This window comes from Podarcis muralis, chromosome 9, assembly GCF_964188315.1.
Source record: "Podarcis muralis chromosome 9, rPodMur119.hap1.1, whole genome shotgun sequence".
NCBI lineage: Eukaryota > Metazoa > Chordata > Lepidosauria > Squamata > Lacertidae > Podarcis > Podarcis muralis.
Genome location: NC_135663.1, coordinates 39169695 through 39190053, shown reverse-complemented (window position 1 = coordinate 39190053; position 20359 = coordinate 39169695). Strand labels below are relative to the sequence as shown.

The window sequence follows — 20359 nt, the reverse complement described above, 5'->3', positions numbered from 1 at the left end:
TTAGTTCCAGGAGTAGCTTTTTTCCATTTTTTTCTTTAATACATCTTGATGCAAAGTGCTAATGAATGTGATTAATGTTCCTTATTTCATTTTTGCATCTACCGCTAATTTACAACACTGCTTCCTGATAAAAGTACTAGCGTGTAAAAGAAACGAGTGTTGCAGAATTGGTTAGGTTTTGCAGAGCTACACATCAAGATACATGCGGCTGCTATAAAAAGCCAAAGAAACTCAATTGCAATTTTATTGTCCAGTTTGATAGATTTCCTGCCACCTTTGTAGCAGGGAAGCTGTTTGTCACTGTAGCCCTCTTCTCCAACAGCTACACTACGCTTTATAAGCAGCGATGGCTTTTGTGGCATAATTGCACTACATTGCTTTCTTTTGCTCTCAGGATTTAAAGGTGCGCATAATCCTCTTAAAGCTAAATTCCTTTGTGAAGCCTTTTATTTCATTTTATTTTAAACTGCTTCTTTTCCCCTTGCATCTTCGATACTATTATTATAAGAGAGAATTTGGTTTAACCTGAGTTTTTCAGTAGCTGGGTTAACTGTGTTAAATTCTCTAGTGGAACTTGATTTTACAATGAGCAGTTGCCATATTAATAATAAATATGTATTTTGGGGAGCCTTTAGTGGGTGGTTAATAAGAAAGGATGGGCGTATTACTGTTTAAAAACAAAAAGTTAAAATGGCAACTTCAGTGTATTTATGTTGTGATATTTCCTTTGCTATAATCTATGCATTTCTGAAGCAACCAAGTTAAAATATATATATAGGAAATGTTTTTTTTAAAAAATGAGGGTTTTTAAATTTTTGATATATTTTTTTTAAATTACTTCATTATGGATGGTCATATGAAGTGTCTAATGGGTTATATTTGTAGACTTCAGCTGTACGTCAATTGGAATAATGTACCAAAGTATATTTAAAACACTGCTTCATGATAGTTTAATCTGCTTGTGTGATATTTAACTTTCCCCCCTATATGTACAGATTTCTTGGAAATTATCCTCCTCCAAAACAGCAAATAGGGATTTAAATTGCCATAAATTAAAACATAAAATAATTTGGGTTTCACTGTTTAATACTATGAATAGGCACAATGTTCAGTAATATGCCAGGTAGTATCACTTTGTAGAACTGACGTCCATTAAATTAGGCTGAATTGTATAGTAGCTTGCTTGACTTGCCCAGTCTTGCAGATGCAGACAAAATTCAAAAGAGAAGGTGAGCAAAAATGATTCGTTAGCTAAACTTGATTTATGGGGAATTATTATAGAGTTTAAAGTGCCACAAGAGGTGGCTATATCACGCAGTGGGTAGCTTTATCCCTGGATTTACCACAAAGGTCACAATGTTTCTGGGGACTGGGATTTCCTCCCTCCTGATGGTATAACTAGAGGGATAGATGTATTAGGACTAATCTTCCTATATGTCTTCAGTTTTTAAAATGTTAAGAACAGAACTTGCATCCTTGAAAGCTACTCTTGGGTTAAACTTTGAGACAAAATTTAAAAGACATTGGAAAAACATAATAGAAGATTGGGGACAACACTGCAGTCCTAAACAGCTGCTCCAGTATCTCTTTACTGTATTGTCAATTCACTTAGGACACATATACCATGGCACAGTTCTGTGTTACCCTAATGTTGATCTGCAAGAATGGACCAGTTCAAACATAATAGTGAGGCAAACCATGGCTTAGCACAAATTGGAAAGTATCCATATTCCTGAACTGAAGCATTCTTCTCCTGGTCCTCTGGTTATCGTGCCACCTGAGGTTAAGCAATGATTTGACATTCCATTACTTCCAAGTCCAGGCTTGTGGTTTCTCTCACACCAGACAAATCACGAATTGCAACCAAGGTTTGTTCTTGGTTTCATCTTTCGTTTATTCACATAGGTCCATACTCACTTTTTAGAGTAAGAGTGTGTTACAACTACGTAAAATATCAGTACAGTACGATCACATCTTAAATTGGGTTTCAATTCCAAGGGTTCCACGTATACATGAAAATGGTGTATACCCAAGGGGGTTAACTTGTGTAGTTTCAGCCAGCCTGCCTTGAACCATGTATGACTGAAATTGTGCAAGTTAAATGTCCGTAAGATGTGATTGTGCTGTATTAAAATCCTTTAAAAACAATTTACATCAGAAGACTAGCCTTTCCAGCGTATGATGAAAGCTATACAAAGAAGGTGCCAGACACACCTGTGGGATTGCCACAGCTGGCAGTTTTGAGAAGGCATAGGAGCCTTCCCTCTTTTTTCCAGCATGAGCTGAGCACAAGCCTGGATCCTGCCTATTAAATGAGTGAGCTAAGGGGAAACAAAATACTTCATTAACTCAAGCAAAGAACCATAGCCCAAATCAGGAGGGAAATATGAGCATGCGAGATCTTAAAGAAAACTGTCAATGTAAGGAACCACTTGATATGGAAGCTTCTTTACATCGGGTTGTATCCAACTAAATCCTTGCACATGCGAGCACAGCAGAATGTCCCCTCCCTGTCTTTATCCATGCCCTCCTCAAATCTGCTATGAGGTTCCCCTAATCCTGCAGAGCAGATTTTTGACTGGTGCAGGTAGTGGGAGCAAAAATTCCATTGTGCTTGTAGAAGTTGATCTATGAGTGCAAAGATTTTGTTGGATGCAATTCTAAATCGATTGAACATGAACAAAAAGTTTCAGACAAATCTCATGTGAATTTATCTGAGCAGATTATTCTGTTAAAGGATAAATAGTACACACAACCTCTATACCCAGATTTAAGTCTTTCTTATGGTGAAATGAAATTATATTGGATGGATAGGAACAAGAGCACTGAGGAACATTGGTCTTGCCCACACATTCAGTAGAAAATGTATCTGGTTCACAACATTATGTGCTGCTATTCTAGGATTTGTTCACACATTGGCTTGCAATTGAATCCAAGATTTGCTCTCTGCCAATAGGAGCAGGCTTAATTCCTAATGACAGGTATCACCAGGGTCTGGCAACATATTTAGATTTCCTCTTTATCGTGTCCCTTTATAATTGTCTATAACTGCCATTCACTACTATGGGGAAAGGAAATTGTGCTCAAGTACAACCATGAGCCAGTGTGGTGTAGTGGTTAAGAGAGGTAGTCTCGTAATCTGGGGAACCGGGTTCGCGTCCTCGCTCCTCCACATGCAGCTGCTGGGTGACCTTGGGCTAGTCACACTTCTTTGAAGTCTCTCAGCCTTACTCACCTCACAGAGTGTTTGTTGTGGGGGAGGAAGGGAAAGGAGAATGTTAGCCGCTTTGAGACTCCTTAAAGGGAGTGAAAGGCGGGATATCAAATCCAAACTCCTCCTCCTCTTCTTCTTCTTCTTCTTCTTCTTCTTCTGATGGGGCCTCATACCTACTCCCCACCCCAAGTGTTGTAGCTGGCAAAATCAGGCATACTCCAGAAGGCAATGAATTGCTGGCTTTCTGAACAGAGCCACAATGTCGAAGGAAGATGGCACTGTGTTTCTGCTGCTCAGCTTGCGCCAAAAAACAAAGCAGAGGAATTGGATTCAGGATTGGGAGGAAAGGAGAGAGGAATGTAAAATTTCGAAAGACGATCATAATCTATGGGGTAGAGCACATGCTTTGTTGCCAGGTCCCAGGTTCAATCCTGCTAGGTAGCAGGTGAAATGAAACATGTCTACCTGAAATCTTGGTGGTTGTTGCCAATCAGAGTAGAAAATACAGGGCTAGATGGCGACATATGACAACAAGCTTTCTGCTTGTTCTGAGCATTCCTCTTCAAGGGCTAAAAGCCAGATTTGTTCCAGGATAATAGGACAGACCAGTCTCAACCAGAATCTGGTTTTGTTAATGGTCTCACTGATGATGGCTATTTCTTCCCCATTTATTTAAGCCGCTCATCAACCTGTTAAAAAACCCTGTTTCCCCACACCTGCCCAGCCCCTCCTTCCTTTACCCCTGACCCACCCCCTCATCTGTTACCCCATAAGTCACCCAAACTTCCTGTCCTACTCCCTTCACCGCTGTCCCCTCATAGCTCTCCCCAAACCCCAACTCCTTTTAAAAGAGCGGGGAGGTGCTTCAGAGAGCCATTTGGCAAAATGACTCTCTGAAGTATTTCCCCATCTCTGTTAAACAGCTTGCTTGACCCCCCCCCCCCCGCCACCTTTAGTGCTTGCCTACCTTCCATTCTGTTGTCATGTTGGAGTTGGTGTGACTGCTTGTTGATAGCCACACAAGCTGCGGTGTGATGACAACCTTATATTTTTATGTATATAGAAAGATATATTTCCACCCTGTCTTCCTACTGAAAACCTTTCTTTTGTATTTCTTACTTGAAGCACCACAACCCTTGTGTATTTCAAGTAGTCAACACCCATTTCCTTTCATCTCTCTTACCTACCTATCTATCTATTCTACTTCCTTTTCAAGCCTCAATACAATCTTTATCCTGTAAATCAGTGGTGCAGAACCTCTAGCCACTGGACCTTTCCATTTGGCTCACAAGACCATTTTAGCCAAGTCCTGCTCACTAGTCTTATACCTAATATCATATACAAAGCAGGTGTGGGGCAGATAAAGACATAGGTGGGCTGAAAGGCTTGCAGGCACCATGCGCAAAGCACTACATACCTTACTTTGCAAGCCCTGACAATTAGTGCATCATCAGACCTTGCAGAGCCTGGCTTTGCAAGGACCTGGCTTTGCAGTTCCTGGTGATCTATGCATGGGACTTCACCAGACCTGATGATCAGCTTATTGTAGGATCTTGCAGAGTGCTGTGCACTGGACTTACTGGACTAACAAGTCAGCTGATTGGCAGCACTGATGAAGTCCTGTTCATGGTGCTCTGCATGCCCTGTGAGGCTTTGCAAGGCCTAATGATCAAACCTTGGCTTAGTTCAGCATGGCATGGCACTAAAAAAGGTAGGGACAGGAGCAAAGTTTCTCTATGGGAGACCACAAGTTTGCACAGTTCCAGGAAACCAGAGTTTGGCTTACTGTGATGTAGAAACCAAGCTGCTGTGTGCCCTCAAACCATAGTTTTAAATATTAGTTATAGTACTGTGCTATAACTATGGGGTTTAATTTCTAAACAGTAACCTACGCAAAACAGTAAATATAGTATAATAATAGGAACATATTAGGAACATTTGGCATGATGGATTAACAATATTTAACTGGATTCTGACTTTCCCATACAGGTAAGTAGAAGTACAAGGCAATGGTTCATAAGACAGGGTCACAGTGCACCAGTACACACAACTTGTGCATGTGCTGCCCATACATGCAACCAAAGAAAATATGAAGGACTGTGGGGAAATTACCTGTCTTCTTAAAATGGGCTCATTTGCTTCTGAGGGCCATTATTTGCTTTATAACACTTGAAAAAAATATTACCCACCAACAATGTAATTCACACCTTGAATACGTCACAATATGGTATGGGTCATAATAGCTAAACTTGTCAATTAAAACATTTAAATGCAATATATATATATATGAAAAAAGTAACTTCATTTGTGTTTTGACAGTTAAGCTAAATGGCTTGGACTTAATACAGTCTTTTGATCTGTGTTGTAAGAAGCTTGCCAGTATGGGGGCCAAATGATTTGTTATGCTGGGGAAGGTGCCAGAATGTGCAAAGGCTTTTGTGTGTACAGTACCTCTGTTCCTCTTTGACGGATTCATTTCCCTGGGATTGATATCAGCAGGTATTGGTGCCTCCAGTCAAAGTTGATTTGTTTTCTGAATGGTGTAGAGAGTTTCCAGGCCTGAACTGTTAGCGTTGCTCCTAGGAGGGTGGAAAAACAAGTCAATAAAGCTCTCATTAGGATAAAAAATAGCAACATTTGCTGGAATTATGAATAGCTTATTGATGGAGTTTAGCAGCACAGGAGCTAATTTCCAGTAAACCTTGTTACATACAAAAAAAAGGTGTTCTGTTGCTTGGCTGAACAACCAGCCTCCCTTTCTCCTTGAGTCTTGACCTCATTGTAGAAATGTGATATAAGCATAAGATATGGGGAATAACAAATGTGAAATCTTAATAAATAGCTACTTTTTGATCAATGTGCACTGTAGTTCTAATACAGAATATGTCACTATAACCTTTTTGTACAGTGCATTCTAATCTTCATGTCTAGCAATTAGTGAATGTTGAATGTCAAATTAAGTTAAAATTAATGGCAGAAGGGAATGTTGTATTTATTAGCTTGCAACTGTCTTTAACTAGTAGTGCATAGAGGAGCTTTCCAAATGTTGCAAATGGCTATGGATTAGGCATCAAATGATGGTGAAGATTAATGAATGGCCTTTTAGCTTGCTAATTTAAAGCAATATTTGGTAATTAATTGTGAATTACCAGCTTCACAGCAGCAAACACCTAGAGGGAGATATAAAAAGGCCAGATACAGGTAAATGTGAAACTCTCTTGGCTAACATTACAACTTTCAGATTGTTGCTGCAAGTTTAAAGACTTGTTAAAGATTTGTTAAGACAGAAGTTTTTTGTGTGAACTAGAGCCTACTGAAGTAGGGGCACCTACTTGAGGTGAAAGCTGGTCCATGAAAGCTTATGCCACAATACCAGTTTGTTAGGGCAAATACAGGAAAAACATGACTCTCTGAAATTTTGTATCTGTGGCAAGTCATAGAGAAAACTAAAGGTACTTGACCTTGGAGGTTTACTGGCAACTCAAGTCAACTTTCCAGTAGCTGTGTGTGAAGCACTTCACAAGCCTCTTCATCAGTGGCTTATCTCAGCCCGCTGGATATTACTGGATTACAACTCCCAAGAACCTCAGTCAGCATAGCCAGAAGTCAGGAATGGTGGGAGTTAACAACATCTGGACCGGGCCACATTTCCCCATTCTTGATGTAGGTTCTTTACTATATTAAAACCCCTATTTTAATATAGCTCAGTGGTAAAGCATAAGCTCTGCATACAAATGGTCCTTCGTTCACTCCCCTGGAACCTCAAAGTATGGCTGGAAAAGGCTCTGGCTTGAAACCTCAGAGAGCTGCTGCCAATCAGTGTAAACCCTAAGAAACAAGCTATGCTTCATGGGCAGAATACCTGGCATCTCCACTTAAAGGATCTCAAATGGCAGGGCAGGGAATATGAGCTCTCAAGAATCACTTCCAGGGGCTCTGTCCTGCCCAACATTCCACACATTTCCCAGCCCTTATTATTCTTGCCCAAGATCACAAGCAAGTGAGGCTTTCCCAAGCAGATCCTTGAGATCCTATCAGCCTTTTGTGTCTTCTCCTTTAGCTAACAATTCATTACAGAAGCTCCAAGAATGTCTAGGAGAGCCTCATAGACAACAGTCACTTTTTAACTATAAACTGCATGTGTGCAAATAGACAGGCAAAATTATAACAAGATGATTCACAGTCTAAGCAATGAAATAAGTCGGAGTAGTTGATTTGTGGAACCTCTACAAGTCAGGGTAGACATTCCAATGTTCTGACTTTGTATAAGGCAGCCTATCTGAGAATATCTGGGTCTCCTCCCCCCCCCCCCAATTTATCATGAGTTAATAAACTACATCCTGTCTTGAGAGTTTTTAATTGAAAAATGAATGTGTGTGTGTGTGTGTGTGTGTGTGTGTGTATGCACCCCCCCTCAAAGCCAGATTTTAATCTAATTAGTGATGGACTATTGTCCTTTTTGTATCCTTTTATGTATAGTTCATTCTGAAGGGGGGAATCTTACATGCTATATATTTTGCAATGGAATTTGTGGTTTTATAAAAAAGAAAATATTCTGGCACTTTTTCTGCTCCTTGGTATTATTCTGTACACTAGGCGGGCACACTCTTTCTTATAAGAACCAAGTGAAGAATATGTAATGTGTTACTGAATGAAAAGGTGTCCATGAATATCTTTGACAAAGCTTACTGTTCTGAGACTAGTTTGCCTAAGGGAATATTTAATGCTGCAGATACTAAGTTAGCTGATGGAAAAACTCTGCAGGGCTTAGGGCATCTCTTTGGGAAATGAATCTTAAAAACCTGAGCTATAAATCTTTCAACTCATCACACCTTTGTCGGAATGAATGAAAAATATATTGCTGACATAGAAAAGATAGAGTGAACTAAATGGAAGAGTATGAATGCATGATAGGAACTAGAAGCAAAATACTGATTTGCTTTCGTTTAACAAACAGCCTTTGCCTTATGTTCAATCAGGGGTGTGTGTATCTACCTAAGAGATTTTACTTTACTTTCACCCCATCTATTTTCTCTGATGTTGGTGATTGAATATGCAATATGAATAACTCAAATTTTTCTCAGGGAAATTATTCATACTACATTGACATTATCATGTCTCCAGCATGTCACCTGAATTGTTACTGTAGTGTTATATATAGCACAAAAATAACAAATTCGTGAAAAAATACATGTGTGCTTGGTTGAATTTAAGAAAAATACCTTTGTGCTTTAGTATATTCTGAGTACAAGCATCTAATTCTTCTATTTTAATAAGTTATCCACTTACAGTATATACCTCTGTTGTGAGAAATTCAGTGAGTTCAATTCCCGATGTACAGGCACCTCCCCATTTGCGCACAATCACTGACATGTGTGCCGTTTTTGGCACCGCAAGGGGGGGGGCTTACGCACATCTGCTGCTGCACATGGTGCTTCGGAACGTAACCCCTGCGTAAATGGGGAGTTGCCTGTCGTTAGTATCATTTAAAGTCCCTTAACCGCCTTTAATGTAGTCACTTGCCTAGTTTGCCATGTAACTGTATGTTGGTGAGTGAGTGGGCCAGAACAATCCTCTTTACCTTACTCATCTCTCCTTTGCTCCTTTGCTATAAAGAAACCAAATAGGATGCCAGAGGATGCCCTCTCCTCTGTATCCAGCACAGAAATGCATTTCTCTACCAGCTTCCAGCAGGCTATTAACTTTAGTGGACTGATTTACAAGGCTTCCTTTGGCCACCTAAATAGTGTCAATTGTTTAAGATCACATCTATAGTAAGGAGCCTGCAGATTTTACAGGGATTGTACAGGGTTCCACAGTATGGAATACTACCTGGCAGTTTCCCTGTTGCTTATGTGATCTCTAGTGTGTAGGCAGTGTGGGTTTGCTGAGATATAATGGCAGGGCAGCCCAGTTCTCCCTTTCCATGTGATTGTAACTACAGTCATACTTTGGATCCGGAACGCCTTGGTACTCGAACGCTTCAAACCCGGAAGTGAGTGTTCCTGCAGCTAATTGGAAGCCGCACTTTGGTTTCCAAACGTTTTGGAAGTCAAACGGACTTCCGGAACGGATTCCGTTCAACTTCCAAGGTACGACTGTATGCAATTTAAATGACTGTGTTTATGTGTAAAGGTTGTCTTGAATACTGAAATGGGTTCTAAATTTAAACTCTGTGTAAATAAAATATCAAAAAGTCAATAACATTTAATGATTCAATCTGCATTAATACTATAAGGGTCAGCACTCGGTTATCTTGCATTATGCAGTGATAATTACAAATATTTAAGATCACTGTGCGAAGTTGTAGACCTATCCATTGGGGGGGGGGCTTTATAGCAGAATTTGTAGGATACGTTGTAAGTTTTAAACATTTACAGAACTGAAATCATTCTTTTCAAAGGTAACTTTTGAAATACACAAGGAGAGCCTTTCTCAAATGTTCAGGGAATATCAAGAAAAAGGAGATGAAGACTCTGGTCCTGGTCCATCAACTCTAATTAGAAGTATCTCAGGAACCAGCAGGGAGGCTGAAGTTACAGGAAGGCAGCAGCATCTGGAAATAAAAGAAGCTGGTACTTCTGCAAATGATGTTGGGAATGGTAATGTAGAAAACAGCACTCTGAACGCTGAAGGTACATCACCTGATTTTGAAAAACAAGCTAACTCGGAAATGAACGCAGAAAAGCAAACAGAAGGAGAAAATGGTTGGAGAACTCCTGATCTAAGTAAAGCACCTTGCTTAGAACTTCCCCTGAAGGCTGAAGCAATAAAGCAAGATTCAGAAGCTGCTTCTGAAACCACTGAAGCAAATCATGAGGAAGAGACAGTAGCTGCCATTGCACAATCCCCTTCACAAAATGTTGAAGGAGACACACTTGAAAGCCCAGAAATATTAGAAAAACTAACACCAGAAGTGGAGGAGGAAGAGGAAGAAGATTTTGTTGATTTGAAAGAGGAAAGCAGCCTACCTTTTACCTCAGAGGAATGTGCTCCTAAACTCAGTAAAGATCATACCTTGTCTGAAAGGCAGGCAGCACCAGCAATACAGCAGGATACTGCTACATTGGAAGAACCAGTTTCAGTTGCTTTAGAACCCAAAGTTGCTGATGCATCTGTGGAAACAGGACAAGAATCAGATGCTTTGCCAGAGACCAGTGCTTCTGAAATCAGTGATACGAAAGCTCAACCAAATGCAGATATTACAGAGAAGGCAGATGAACACAATACTGATAACCTTCAAACCAAAACAACGGTAGATGATATGCAGCCACATATTTCAGAAACGGTGGTGGTTTCAGACAAGAAAATAGCAAAGCTTGATGTTTCCAGTGTGGCATCAGATACTGAAAGATTAGAGTTAAAGTCCAGCACCAGCCTGGAAGTAAATCAACCTCTTCATTCCCTCCCTGAGGTAGGTTCTGTACCTCAGTTACTTCATCAAAAATGTTAAGTATATTGCAGGATTTTAAGGTGTTTGATCAATTTACGTAACTTTTTTTTAAAAGACCACAGTTCTCTTCTTAGTAGGTATGTATTTCATATTGACAACCAACACTTAGCTGGAAAAGAGTTGGTCTAACCCTATAGAGCTGTAAAAATAAATTTGATCATTGGCTACAAATATTGAGATCAGAGTCAGAGTCTCTACATAACATCATTTTTTATCAGTTAAACAAGAATTGGCGTAAGATGTGCATCACTCTCTCATCATACTTTTAGCATCCAGGTCAGTGATGCTTACTGATTTAATATTTAAATAGTGATGGACTTAAGTGCTTCCCTCCTGCAGAGACATCTTCCAATGGAAAACCATCATCCTACACCATACTTCCTCAAAGGAGGGAGATCACAGTCAGCAGCAATATATTCACCCTATGTGGTAAGGTGTAGCAGCTGCTGCTTATGCTTGTCTTGGCTGGCAGAAATGGTGGTACAATTGCTCTGTAGTGTGTAGAATCGGTATAAACTAGTTGCCATTTTTGACTTATTAAATGTAGTTCCCACTTTGTAGAATTAGTTAGACATAATTTTACATTTTAGAGCTATACAAACTTTTTAGGTTTGAGGTCTTCTGGAATATTTCAATTTGAACTTTTAACATGAATGTTTCCATATATTTTATTTGTATAGACATCAAGACAGCAAGATGCAGCAGGCCAAGGCACAGGAGCTGCCTCAGATGGACAGAGAAGGGATTCTAGGTCTACCATGTTTCGTATTCCTGAATTCCGATGGTCACAAATGCATCAACGCTTACTCACAGACCTACTGTTTTCAATAGAAACAGATGTACAGATGTGGAGAAGGTAATGTGCTTTCTCTGAAATCTTAGGCATTAGATTCCTCAGCATAATGATCTCTGCTAATTAAAGAAATAGGACAGACTGTGGGTGGCGCTGTGGTGTAAAGCACTGAGCCTTGGGCTTGCCGATCGGAAGGTTGGGTGCAAGTAGATAAATAGGTACTGCTCTGGCGGGAAGGTAAACAGCGTTTCCGTGCACTGCTCTGGTTTTGCCAGAAGCGGCTTAGTCATGCTGGCCACATGACCCGGAAGAACTGTCTGTGGACAAACGTTGACTCCCTCGGCCGGTAAAGTGAGATGAGCGATGCAACCCCAGAGTCGTTCGCGACTGGACTTAACTGTCAGGGGTCCTTTACCCCCTTTTTTTTTTTTTTTACATTTTGAATGGTTAAACTGTAAAATAAAACTGCAGAGAATATTAGTAAACTCTTATTTATGTGCATGTCCCAGTCATTTGGGCTGTGAACAGATATTAGTTGATTGATCACCTGACTTTTAATTTATTATATTTAAATAAATATGCATATTACAGTCTTCTGAAGTGTAGATTATCCCATCTCAGTGCTGCAGGTGCTTTGCTTAGTTGAATTTTGCCTTCTATGCAACCTTCGTAAATGCAGGAACTTCAACTTCGCAAGCTGTCTTGCAAGGAGAAAGGAATCCTTTAACTTAGGATGTGGGTGTGAGCATGTTTTTGGAAGGGGGGGTGAGGATTAATGCTACTCCCTCCACAGTTTATCAAACATACTAGCACGTAAGCTGCTGTTGTTTTCTTCCTTGCTCTATTAAAAATAATACTGAATGTTGGTTTGAGCTGTTACTACAAGAAAGATCAGAGTCAGCCCAGGATATGTCCCATGCTGCATGAAGGGTGCTGTTTAAATGGTGCCATCTATAATATTTGGGAAGGGGGAAATTGTGCACTATAGACTCTGGGAGCATACTTGTCTAATCTCACCTTGTCTGTTGTCCCATTATTTAAATATAAGCCGATGTTTGGTAAGATATAAAATGTGTAGTGTTTTTGTACTAGCATATACAATATAGGTGCTGTGAGGAAGGGATGATAGAGGCCAATGCCATGGGAGGAAGCTAATGTGTTTAAGTTGTTGAAACAGGATTTTTTAAAAAAATGTTTTATATCTTTACAATCGTTTTTTGCTTAAAAAGGGAGGTTTGTGAGTTCTTCGTAAGATACTAGTTTCCTCTTAAGAGACTTGAGTTCAGATCTAGTTTATATCTCAAGGGAAACTTCTTTGATGATTTATACAGTGTCTTTTGCTGCAGTAGATAATCAGACTTCATAATAATAAATAATTATTCACCACACACTTAGACACAGTTGCCAGTCTGTGTTCTGGAGAGGATTAGAAGCATAAGGAAAGGGCATTTTCAGGTCAAGAAGAAGGTGCATTGACAGTTTAGGATCCTGGTGTGTAGTTCCTAGCTATTGGATAGATTTCTGCTGGTATATGACTAAAAAATAATGACAAATAAACACTTCATAAATGTGCAACTGAAACTGCATGAATCCTGCATTTTTATACTGTGTTTTTCATTTTGATCAGCCACTCTGCCAAGACTGTGATGGACTTCGTCAATAGCAGTGATAATGTCATCTTTGTACATAACACAATTCATCTCATCTCTCAAGTGATGGATAATATGATTATGGCTTGTGGTGGCATATTACCTTTGCTTTCTGCTGCTACATCTGCTACCGTAAGAAATTCACTTTCTAATGTAGAAGTGGTGACTTGTGGGAGGATGCTTCACCATGTGCTTTGAATTATAGTACACTGACTGCCATGTTCCGACTGAGCTAAGAATGAGGAAGGGGAGCTGGTCTGTGGGGCAGCACAGGGCAACCTGGCTGTGTGGTGTTGACTGCAATCTACTCCTCTATGGTACTGGACAAGATGGCTTAGTAAGATCATCTCCATCTGGTCCAATTCTAACCTATTTAGTGGTCAGTACCACCACCACCCTGCCAATTTGCTGCTATGCCTTCACTGCTGCCCTTCACCCTTTTGCTTAGTGTTCTGGTGCTGCTTACTGTCTGCACAGCTGTTGGGTGCTCATGTCTGTTCAAGGAAGGAATTTTGGTCTGAAGTACCAGCCAGTAATTGGTGGCCTGTTCCACCCCACCCCCCAATGTTTCCCTACTTTTGTGAAAGTGCTACTTTTGTTGGTACAATAACCATTTTTGCTTTGGCCAGAGACTATGCCTTTGGGGGAGAGATGGTTTGGGGCACCTCAAAATTACCCTGGTGGACCTCTTTAGGAGGTCCCAGTAGTTTGGGAACCCTGACTAAGCTAATAGCTTGCATAGTTCTGCCATCCCTGGGAAAGATCCTCTCTTTATTTCTACCCTATCTTTTCAGAGAAAGTTTGGTGCATTTGGCTAAGCTCACATGTAATGCTAAACTACAGTTCAGATCAGAGTGAATCTCACTGGCTCCTTTCATGGCAAGCTATAATTTACCATTACATCCAAACAGAAAACCTGTGTCTGTTGGATGTAATGGTGCTTGCCTTGCGCTTGCCTTTCAAACCAAAATTGCAAACCATGTGTGCCCAATGTCATGATTTGAACCATTGCGTTTATTTTCCTATTTCTTAACTTTCTGATTACTAGCCCCCCACCCCTCACCCCCCCACCCCCAAAAAAGACAGGCCTCCTTGCTAGTCACTTGAGGTAAAGGACGAACTCTTCATTTTAAAATAATTCTGCCTTGATCCTCTGGAGGTCAGTGACTAAACAAGTGGTTGTTTTCAAACTTGTGTTAATTGGATTTATCCACTCCTCACATCCCCACCTTATTAGATTCCTGGTCAAGTGACATGAGAAATTTCAAGGGGCCACTTCCAGTATCAACACACACCAAGTAATAGTGATGATGTCTAATTAATGTATAGAAATAAAAGCTGTCCTTTAATGTTCCACTATGCAGCATGAATTGGAAAACATTGAGCCAACTCAAGGACTATCCATAGAAGCTTCTGTAGCATTCCTCCAAAGATTAATTAGCCTTGTGGATGTGTTAATATTTGCAAGCTCCCTCGGATTTACAGAAATTGAGTCGGAGAAAAATATGTCATCTGGTGGAATTTTACGACAGTGTCTTCGGCTTGGTAAGCAGATAACTGCAAAGCATTAAAATACATTTTGTTGAGTAGGGTTTTTATGAGAACTCATTCTGTGTGCTACCTGAGGTAGACTCAGGTTTAGTATGAAATAATATAAAACTTCCTAAGAACAATGAGATATTTTCTAAGGCTAGAATTAGACTGAAGGGATAGCTCAGTCGGAAGGCATGAGATTCTTAAGCTCAGGATCATGGGTTCAAGCCCATGTTGGGCAAAAAGAAGGGACCATGAGTGTCATCTAGTCCACCCCCCTGCAATGCAGGAAACTTGCCCAACATGGGATTCGAATTCACAACCCTGAGATTAAAGTCATGCTCTGCCAACTGAGCTATCCCCAGCATAAGTAAGATTGGTTGAACTTTCATTTGTTTGCCTTCAGATCATTTCCTGTGACTAAGGACAATTTAGGTGGAAGTTAAGTCATCCTAAGAGTTTGCATGTATTTGAGGCTGATATCTTTAAGAATGGAGCAATCTAACAGCAACAACAAAAGAAACAAGGATGAATAAACTTTGATCCTAAACCTTTGTACTAATATACCTGGCTTAGATTAATTTTGCAACTAATAACCTGACTTTCATTGTGTAGCTGATATTGTAAAAAAAATGCCTAAATCTAGTTCTTGAGATACTGGCTTAGAGTAGAGACCTCTCATGTTATCCTTACAGTATCATTATATAGTAATATATATTGGATGGACCCAGAGTTGCCCTTCTGTGAATGGAAGGATTCCTTCAATTTGTAAATGGGACTGAGCTCCACCAGAGGCTCTTGTTGGAGGAAAAATGCAGGAAACATTATTTTTCCCGGTTTCCCCCATTTCTTCTGCTGTCTGCCATGCTGCTGCTCACAATATTCCACAGTTTTTTCAGGAGGCTGCTTGTGGGGGAGAAATCTTGGGATATTGCTTTTTGCCCTGCTCTAGCAAGAGTTAAGGGACATGGGTGGCGCTGTAGGTTAAACCACAGAGCCTAGGACTTGCCGATCAGAAGGTCGGCGGTTTGAATCCCCGCAATGGGGTGAGCTCCCATTGCTTGGTCCCTGCTCCTGCCAAACTAGCAGTTTGAAAGCACGTCAAATTGCAAGTAGATAAATAGATACCGCTCCGGCGGGAAGGTAAACGGCGTTTCTGTGCACTGCTCTGGTTCACCAGAAGCAGCTTAGTCATGCTGGCCACATGACCCGGAAGCTGTACACTGGCTCCCTCGGCCAGTAAAGCGAGATGAGCGCTGCAACCCCAGAGTCGGTCACGACTGGACCTAATGGTCAGGGGTCCCTTTACCTTTACCTAGCAAGAGTTATCCTGTGACCAGATCTCTGTCTATGGCAGGCATGGCCAAACTTGGCCCTTCAGATGTTTTGGGATTCCCATCATCAATACAATTCCCATCATCCCTGACCACTGGTCCTGTTAGCTAGGGATGATGGAAGTTGTAGTCCCAAGACATCTGGAGGCCAAGTTTGGCCATGCCTGGTCTATGGGGAAGTCTGGAACCAACCCAATGTAGGTGAAATTACAGCCTTGTGAAACTTTTCATCACCCCACAAGTAACAAAACAGTGCCAGGATTTTTTAATGTAATATTTCTTAAACTTTGTTGGATTATTGAATAGAAGCAAACAGAAGTGTACTCAATATGAGCTGTGACTTTTCTCTCCCCCCCCCCTCAAAAAGGGTTTGTTTATATATTAGTTTTGGGAAAATTGACACTTATCTTTCTGCAGCAGTAGGCATGCAGATTCAGCAGTGTTTATACTTTAGACTTGCTATGTATCCTTTCATTTCAGTGTGTGCTGTGGCAGTCAGAAATTGCTTGGAATGTCAGCAGCAACAGGCACTAATGAAGCCTAGCGGAGAAAATGTTAAGTGTCAGAAAACAGTACAAAGCCTGATAGCAGCAGGAAGGTCTGGAGCAAAGGCAAGTATCTTCTGACATTAAACGTAGGCAGATGTTGATACTGTTATCTCTGTGACCTGATGGATAAGTCTCTGGAGCTTTCTTATGGCACTGTAGTCATTACAGAGAAAAACAGGGCATTTGAATAACATGAGCATTCATTTTAAGTTGTATATATAAGTTGTTTAACTTACGAATGCAGTTGCTTGGGAGGGTGAATGTGAAGGGGGAGAGCAAAGAACAAAAGATCTGTCCTCAATGTTTCTAGATTCCTTGCCCAGTTTTCTTTCTTAGGTACAATCTTGAGTATCTGTCATTGTACTTGATTTGTGTGTAACGCCAGTCCCTAGGGGCCCTTCCAGACTGATGGGATTTTTTTGTGGGCGTTTCTGCAACATGTCATTGATGCCGTAATGGTGCATTAGTGGTGGATTTATACTGGAACATCCACACATCATTCCACTTTATTAGGTGTCCTGCAATTCTTTCCCAGTGTTATTGCATTATTGCCATCTGGAGAGGCAGTCTTGCACTACAGTACAAAACAACACCCCCCCCCCCAAAAAAAAATTGTGGTATAAAAGTTACAGGATAACAGAAGGAAGTTGTGAGACATAAACAAATTAGAAACGAAGCAACATGTCCATCTTGAAACATTTGCAATCGCAAACTATTGAAATCATGATTGTATGTGACCAGCCCAAGTACTGTCCTTGTTAGCACAAATAATCGTGATTGCACAACTAAAAAGGAAGTCTGGACGGACCCTCGGTAATGGTGGTTTTGTAATGTTGTGGAAATGATAGCTTTGGGCCATCCTTTGTGCTTATCAAAACAAAGTAATATACAAACTCTTTTATTCTAAACAGAGCCCAGTTGATATTGTGACTGGAGGGATTTCTCCAATAAGGGATATTGACAGACTCCTACAGGATATGGATATTAACCGACTGCGAGCAGTGGTATTCAGAGATATAGTGAGTTAGCAATTTTCTCCTACCTACTGTTTTTTTTGTGTGGTTTTTTTTTGCAGCCTGATTTTCTAAGCCAATGTCCTTATGCAGTTTCCTGTGGTGTTAAAATCTAATGGAGTGTCTAAGAGAATCATAAAACTCTGTGGGAATAGCAGACCAAGAATTTGGGGTCAGGATGAAAGGCTTAAGTTTTCCATAAACTGTTGTCCCTGCAGGTGGTTTCAACTTCATATATACTGTGTCCTTTCCCTAGTTCATGGAATGTGAATTTTCCAGTGTATTGCTTTTATTCCTGAGGATAGCATGTGTAATCTGTCCATACTCCATTCCCAATTCCAGATTGTTAAATTACTTAACTCAAAATTTGCTTCCAGGGTAAATGCTGGTTCTTGCTTGTAGTGCTGCACCATTTTATATCATTGGAGCATTTGGAAAAATGGGAGTGTAGATCAGCCTTCTGGTGAGATCCCAAAAATATGACCTGGAAAAAAGGGTGGAACAGTCTTGCTGAGGGAGAATGAACCTGTTTAGCAGTCTCCCAGGTGGAAGACTGAACAACCTGGGGCTATGATGGGCACTTAGTTATAGGAATAAATTATCATGAATTTAATTTTTTTAAGGGATTTCATGAAGGGCTGAGTTAGACTTGAATATCATAATAAAAGGCTCAGATGATGAGGTTTCATGGGTCATCCTGGATCATCAGCTAAGGATTAAAACAATGTCACAAGTTTGTCTCTGTCAATCAAATCTTATTTTTAATAAGATGATCATAGCCTTGTTATTAAAAAAGCAAAGAAAAAACGATTACTTGGTTTGATCACAACAGGATATGCTATTGGGTGGAATCCATTCATTCCTGAGGACTGATTGATAGCTGCATCACATGTTGTCTATGTTGGATACTGCATTGATTTCTGGGATTTGATTATAAATATAACCAATTCCTGCATAACTGGTATGAACTGGGATCAGTTCCTCAGGGGAAAGCCAAATCACACATGTTGTTCTGAGACATGTGCAGAGTTCTAGTTAAATAGAGTTTCTCAGTAACTGCATCTAACAATATTTTAAACATCTAGTTACCTTTTTTATATCTTTATTTCTTACAATATTTTTGATATGTTAGACCAGCGTCCCCCAACTTGATGACCTCTAGAACTTGCTGGACTACAGCATCCAGCCAGCAGGGCCAATGATCAGGGATGATAGGCATTGTAGTCCAACAACATTTGAAAGTACCATGTTGGGTAAACTCAGTGAGGTAATCTTCTTTATGAAGTAGGGTCTGGATTTATTGCAGAATGTGGCAGAAGAACTTAAGCACTCAACAGATGATCACAGTTTTGGTTAGTCCATTGAGTTGTTTTTAAAACTCAGTGCAAGCAGAAAGCTAGCACAATATGGGGAAGACTGGGGTAGAATTTTTCTCCCTTGTGTACTAGTTTCTTAATGCGAGAAATTCCATGTATGCAAAAGGGAGAGCTGAAGTAAACAGTCTATGCTACTAGCTCAGAATCCTTCTTCCTGAATATGCCTATGTAGATCAAGCTTTGAGTGCTAGTAATTAAGAGGTTTTACTGCTGTCAAATGATGATTATTTATACATAATCTACAATGACATTGTAACTGCTTCTAGTGCTTCACTTAAAGAAATAAGTTTGTAACAGGTGATAGCATAATATTCCGATTAGAATGGAATTTGATAGGCTGTATTCATTTATTTTTACAGGAGGATAGCAAACAGGCACAATTCTTGGCTTTGGCAGTAGTATATTTCATCTCCGTCCTCATGGTATCAAAATATAGAGACATATTGGAACCTCAGGATGAACGTAGGCGGCCTCAGTCTGTTCAGTCACTCAAGCCTGCAACAACAGGTTAGTGACAATTCAGGCTTTTAAGACCACTGTAGATTCTATTCAAACTATATGTATATGTAAATATTCTGAAATGTATACTTGTCCATAGGCTCTGTGAAAGTGGTTCTGATGAGAACATAAAGATCTAACAGATGTACACCTCACGGAGTGTGTGTGTGTGTGTGTGTGTGTGTGTGTGTGTGTTTTAAAAGTACAGAATCAAAACGCTTACTAGATTTAATATACTGTTTTTGAAAATTGATGTAAGAAGTCTCCTCTAATTACTACTTTTAAATACAGAATTTGTTCCCAAGTATCCCTCAGGGCTAGTTAACTATTAGGCAGAATTTATTTTTTATAGATGCTTTTGTTTACTGCCCAGAACATTAATTTTTAATATTTTTGTTGGCGTTCCTTGTGATGATAATACTGTGTTAGTGGTAAACTTCCAATAGGATTCTTCATCTTTAAAAATTCCTTTTATACATGACTTGGTTTAGCACATTTCCATTTTTGATGGGGAAAGTATGGCAGGATATTAACAAAATGCTTCATTCCCCCCAGTCATTTCGGTCATAATGGATCAGTGATGGAATGATAACAATATAATGACTGCTGAATTGATAAAAATACTTATATTCACATTTTGGCGCTTTGGGCCAAAATGGAGGACAGTTTGGTGTGGAGGTGCTTCCAAATGCAAATGGCTAAAAGGCCATATCAGCATATTTACACATTTTACTGAATTGTGTTTTCTGCTGTGTTTTATTCTGTTATTTTGGCATGTCTGCCCACCTATACCCTTCCATCCCTGCGTGTGCCCAAGTGAGTGTGTGAATGCTCCTCTTAAGGGCTCCGACACACAACACATGCTGATACCTCCTGCTTCATTGGTGTGACTAGCACAACAGGCGTCCCCTTGATTTTGAGTAAATGTGGTTGGAATGAAAGTGTAAA

General features: G+C 40.1%; 1 protein-coding gene across 6 annotated transcripts in view; it reads left to right on the top strand.

Moving 5' to 3' along the window:
* LRBA (LPS responsive beige-like anchor protein) overlaps positions 1–20359 on the top strand; it is a 359792-nt gene that overhangs the window by 65568 nt on the left and 273865 nt on the right. For all 6 annotated transcript variants that reach the window (XM_028742867.2, XM_028742869.2, XM_028742865.2 and 3 more), the window contains 7 exons: positions 9618–10628; positions 11348–11523; positions 13088–13241; positions 14474–14654; positions 16457–16587; positions 17436–17543; positions 19273–19420. In XM_028742867.2, coding sequence (XP_028598700.2) covers positions 9618–10628; positions 11348–11523; positions 13088–13241; positions 14474–14654; positions 16457–16587; positions 17436–17543; positions 19273–19420 — 1909 coding nt within the window. The remainder of the gene's footprint in view (positions 1–9617; positions 10629–11347; positions 11524–13087; positions 13242–14473; positions 14655–16456; positions 16588–17435; positions 17544–19272; positions 19421–20359) is intronic.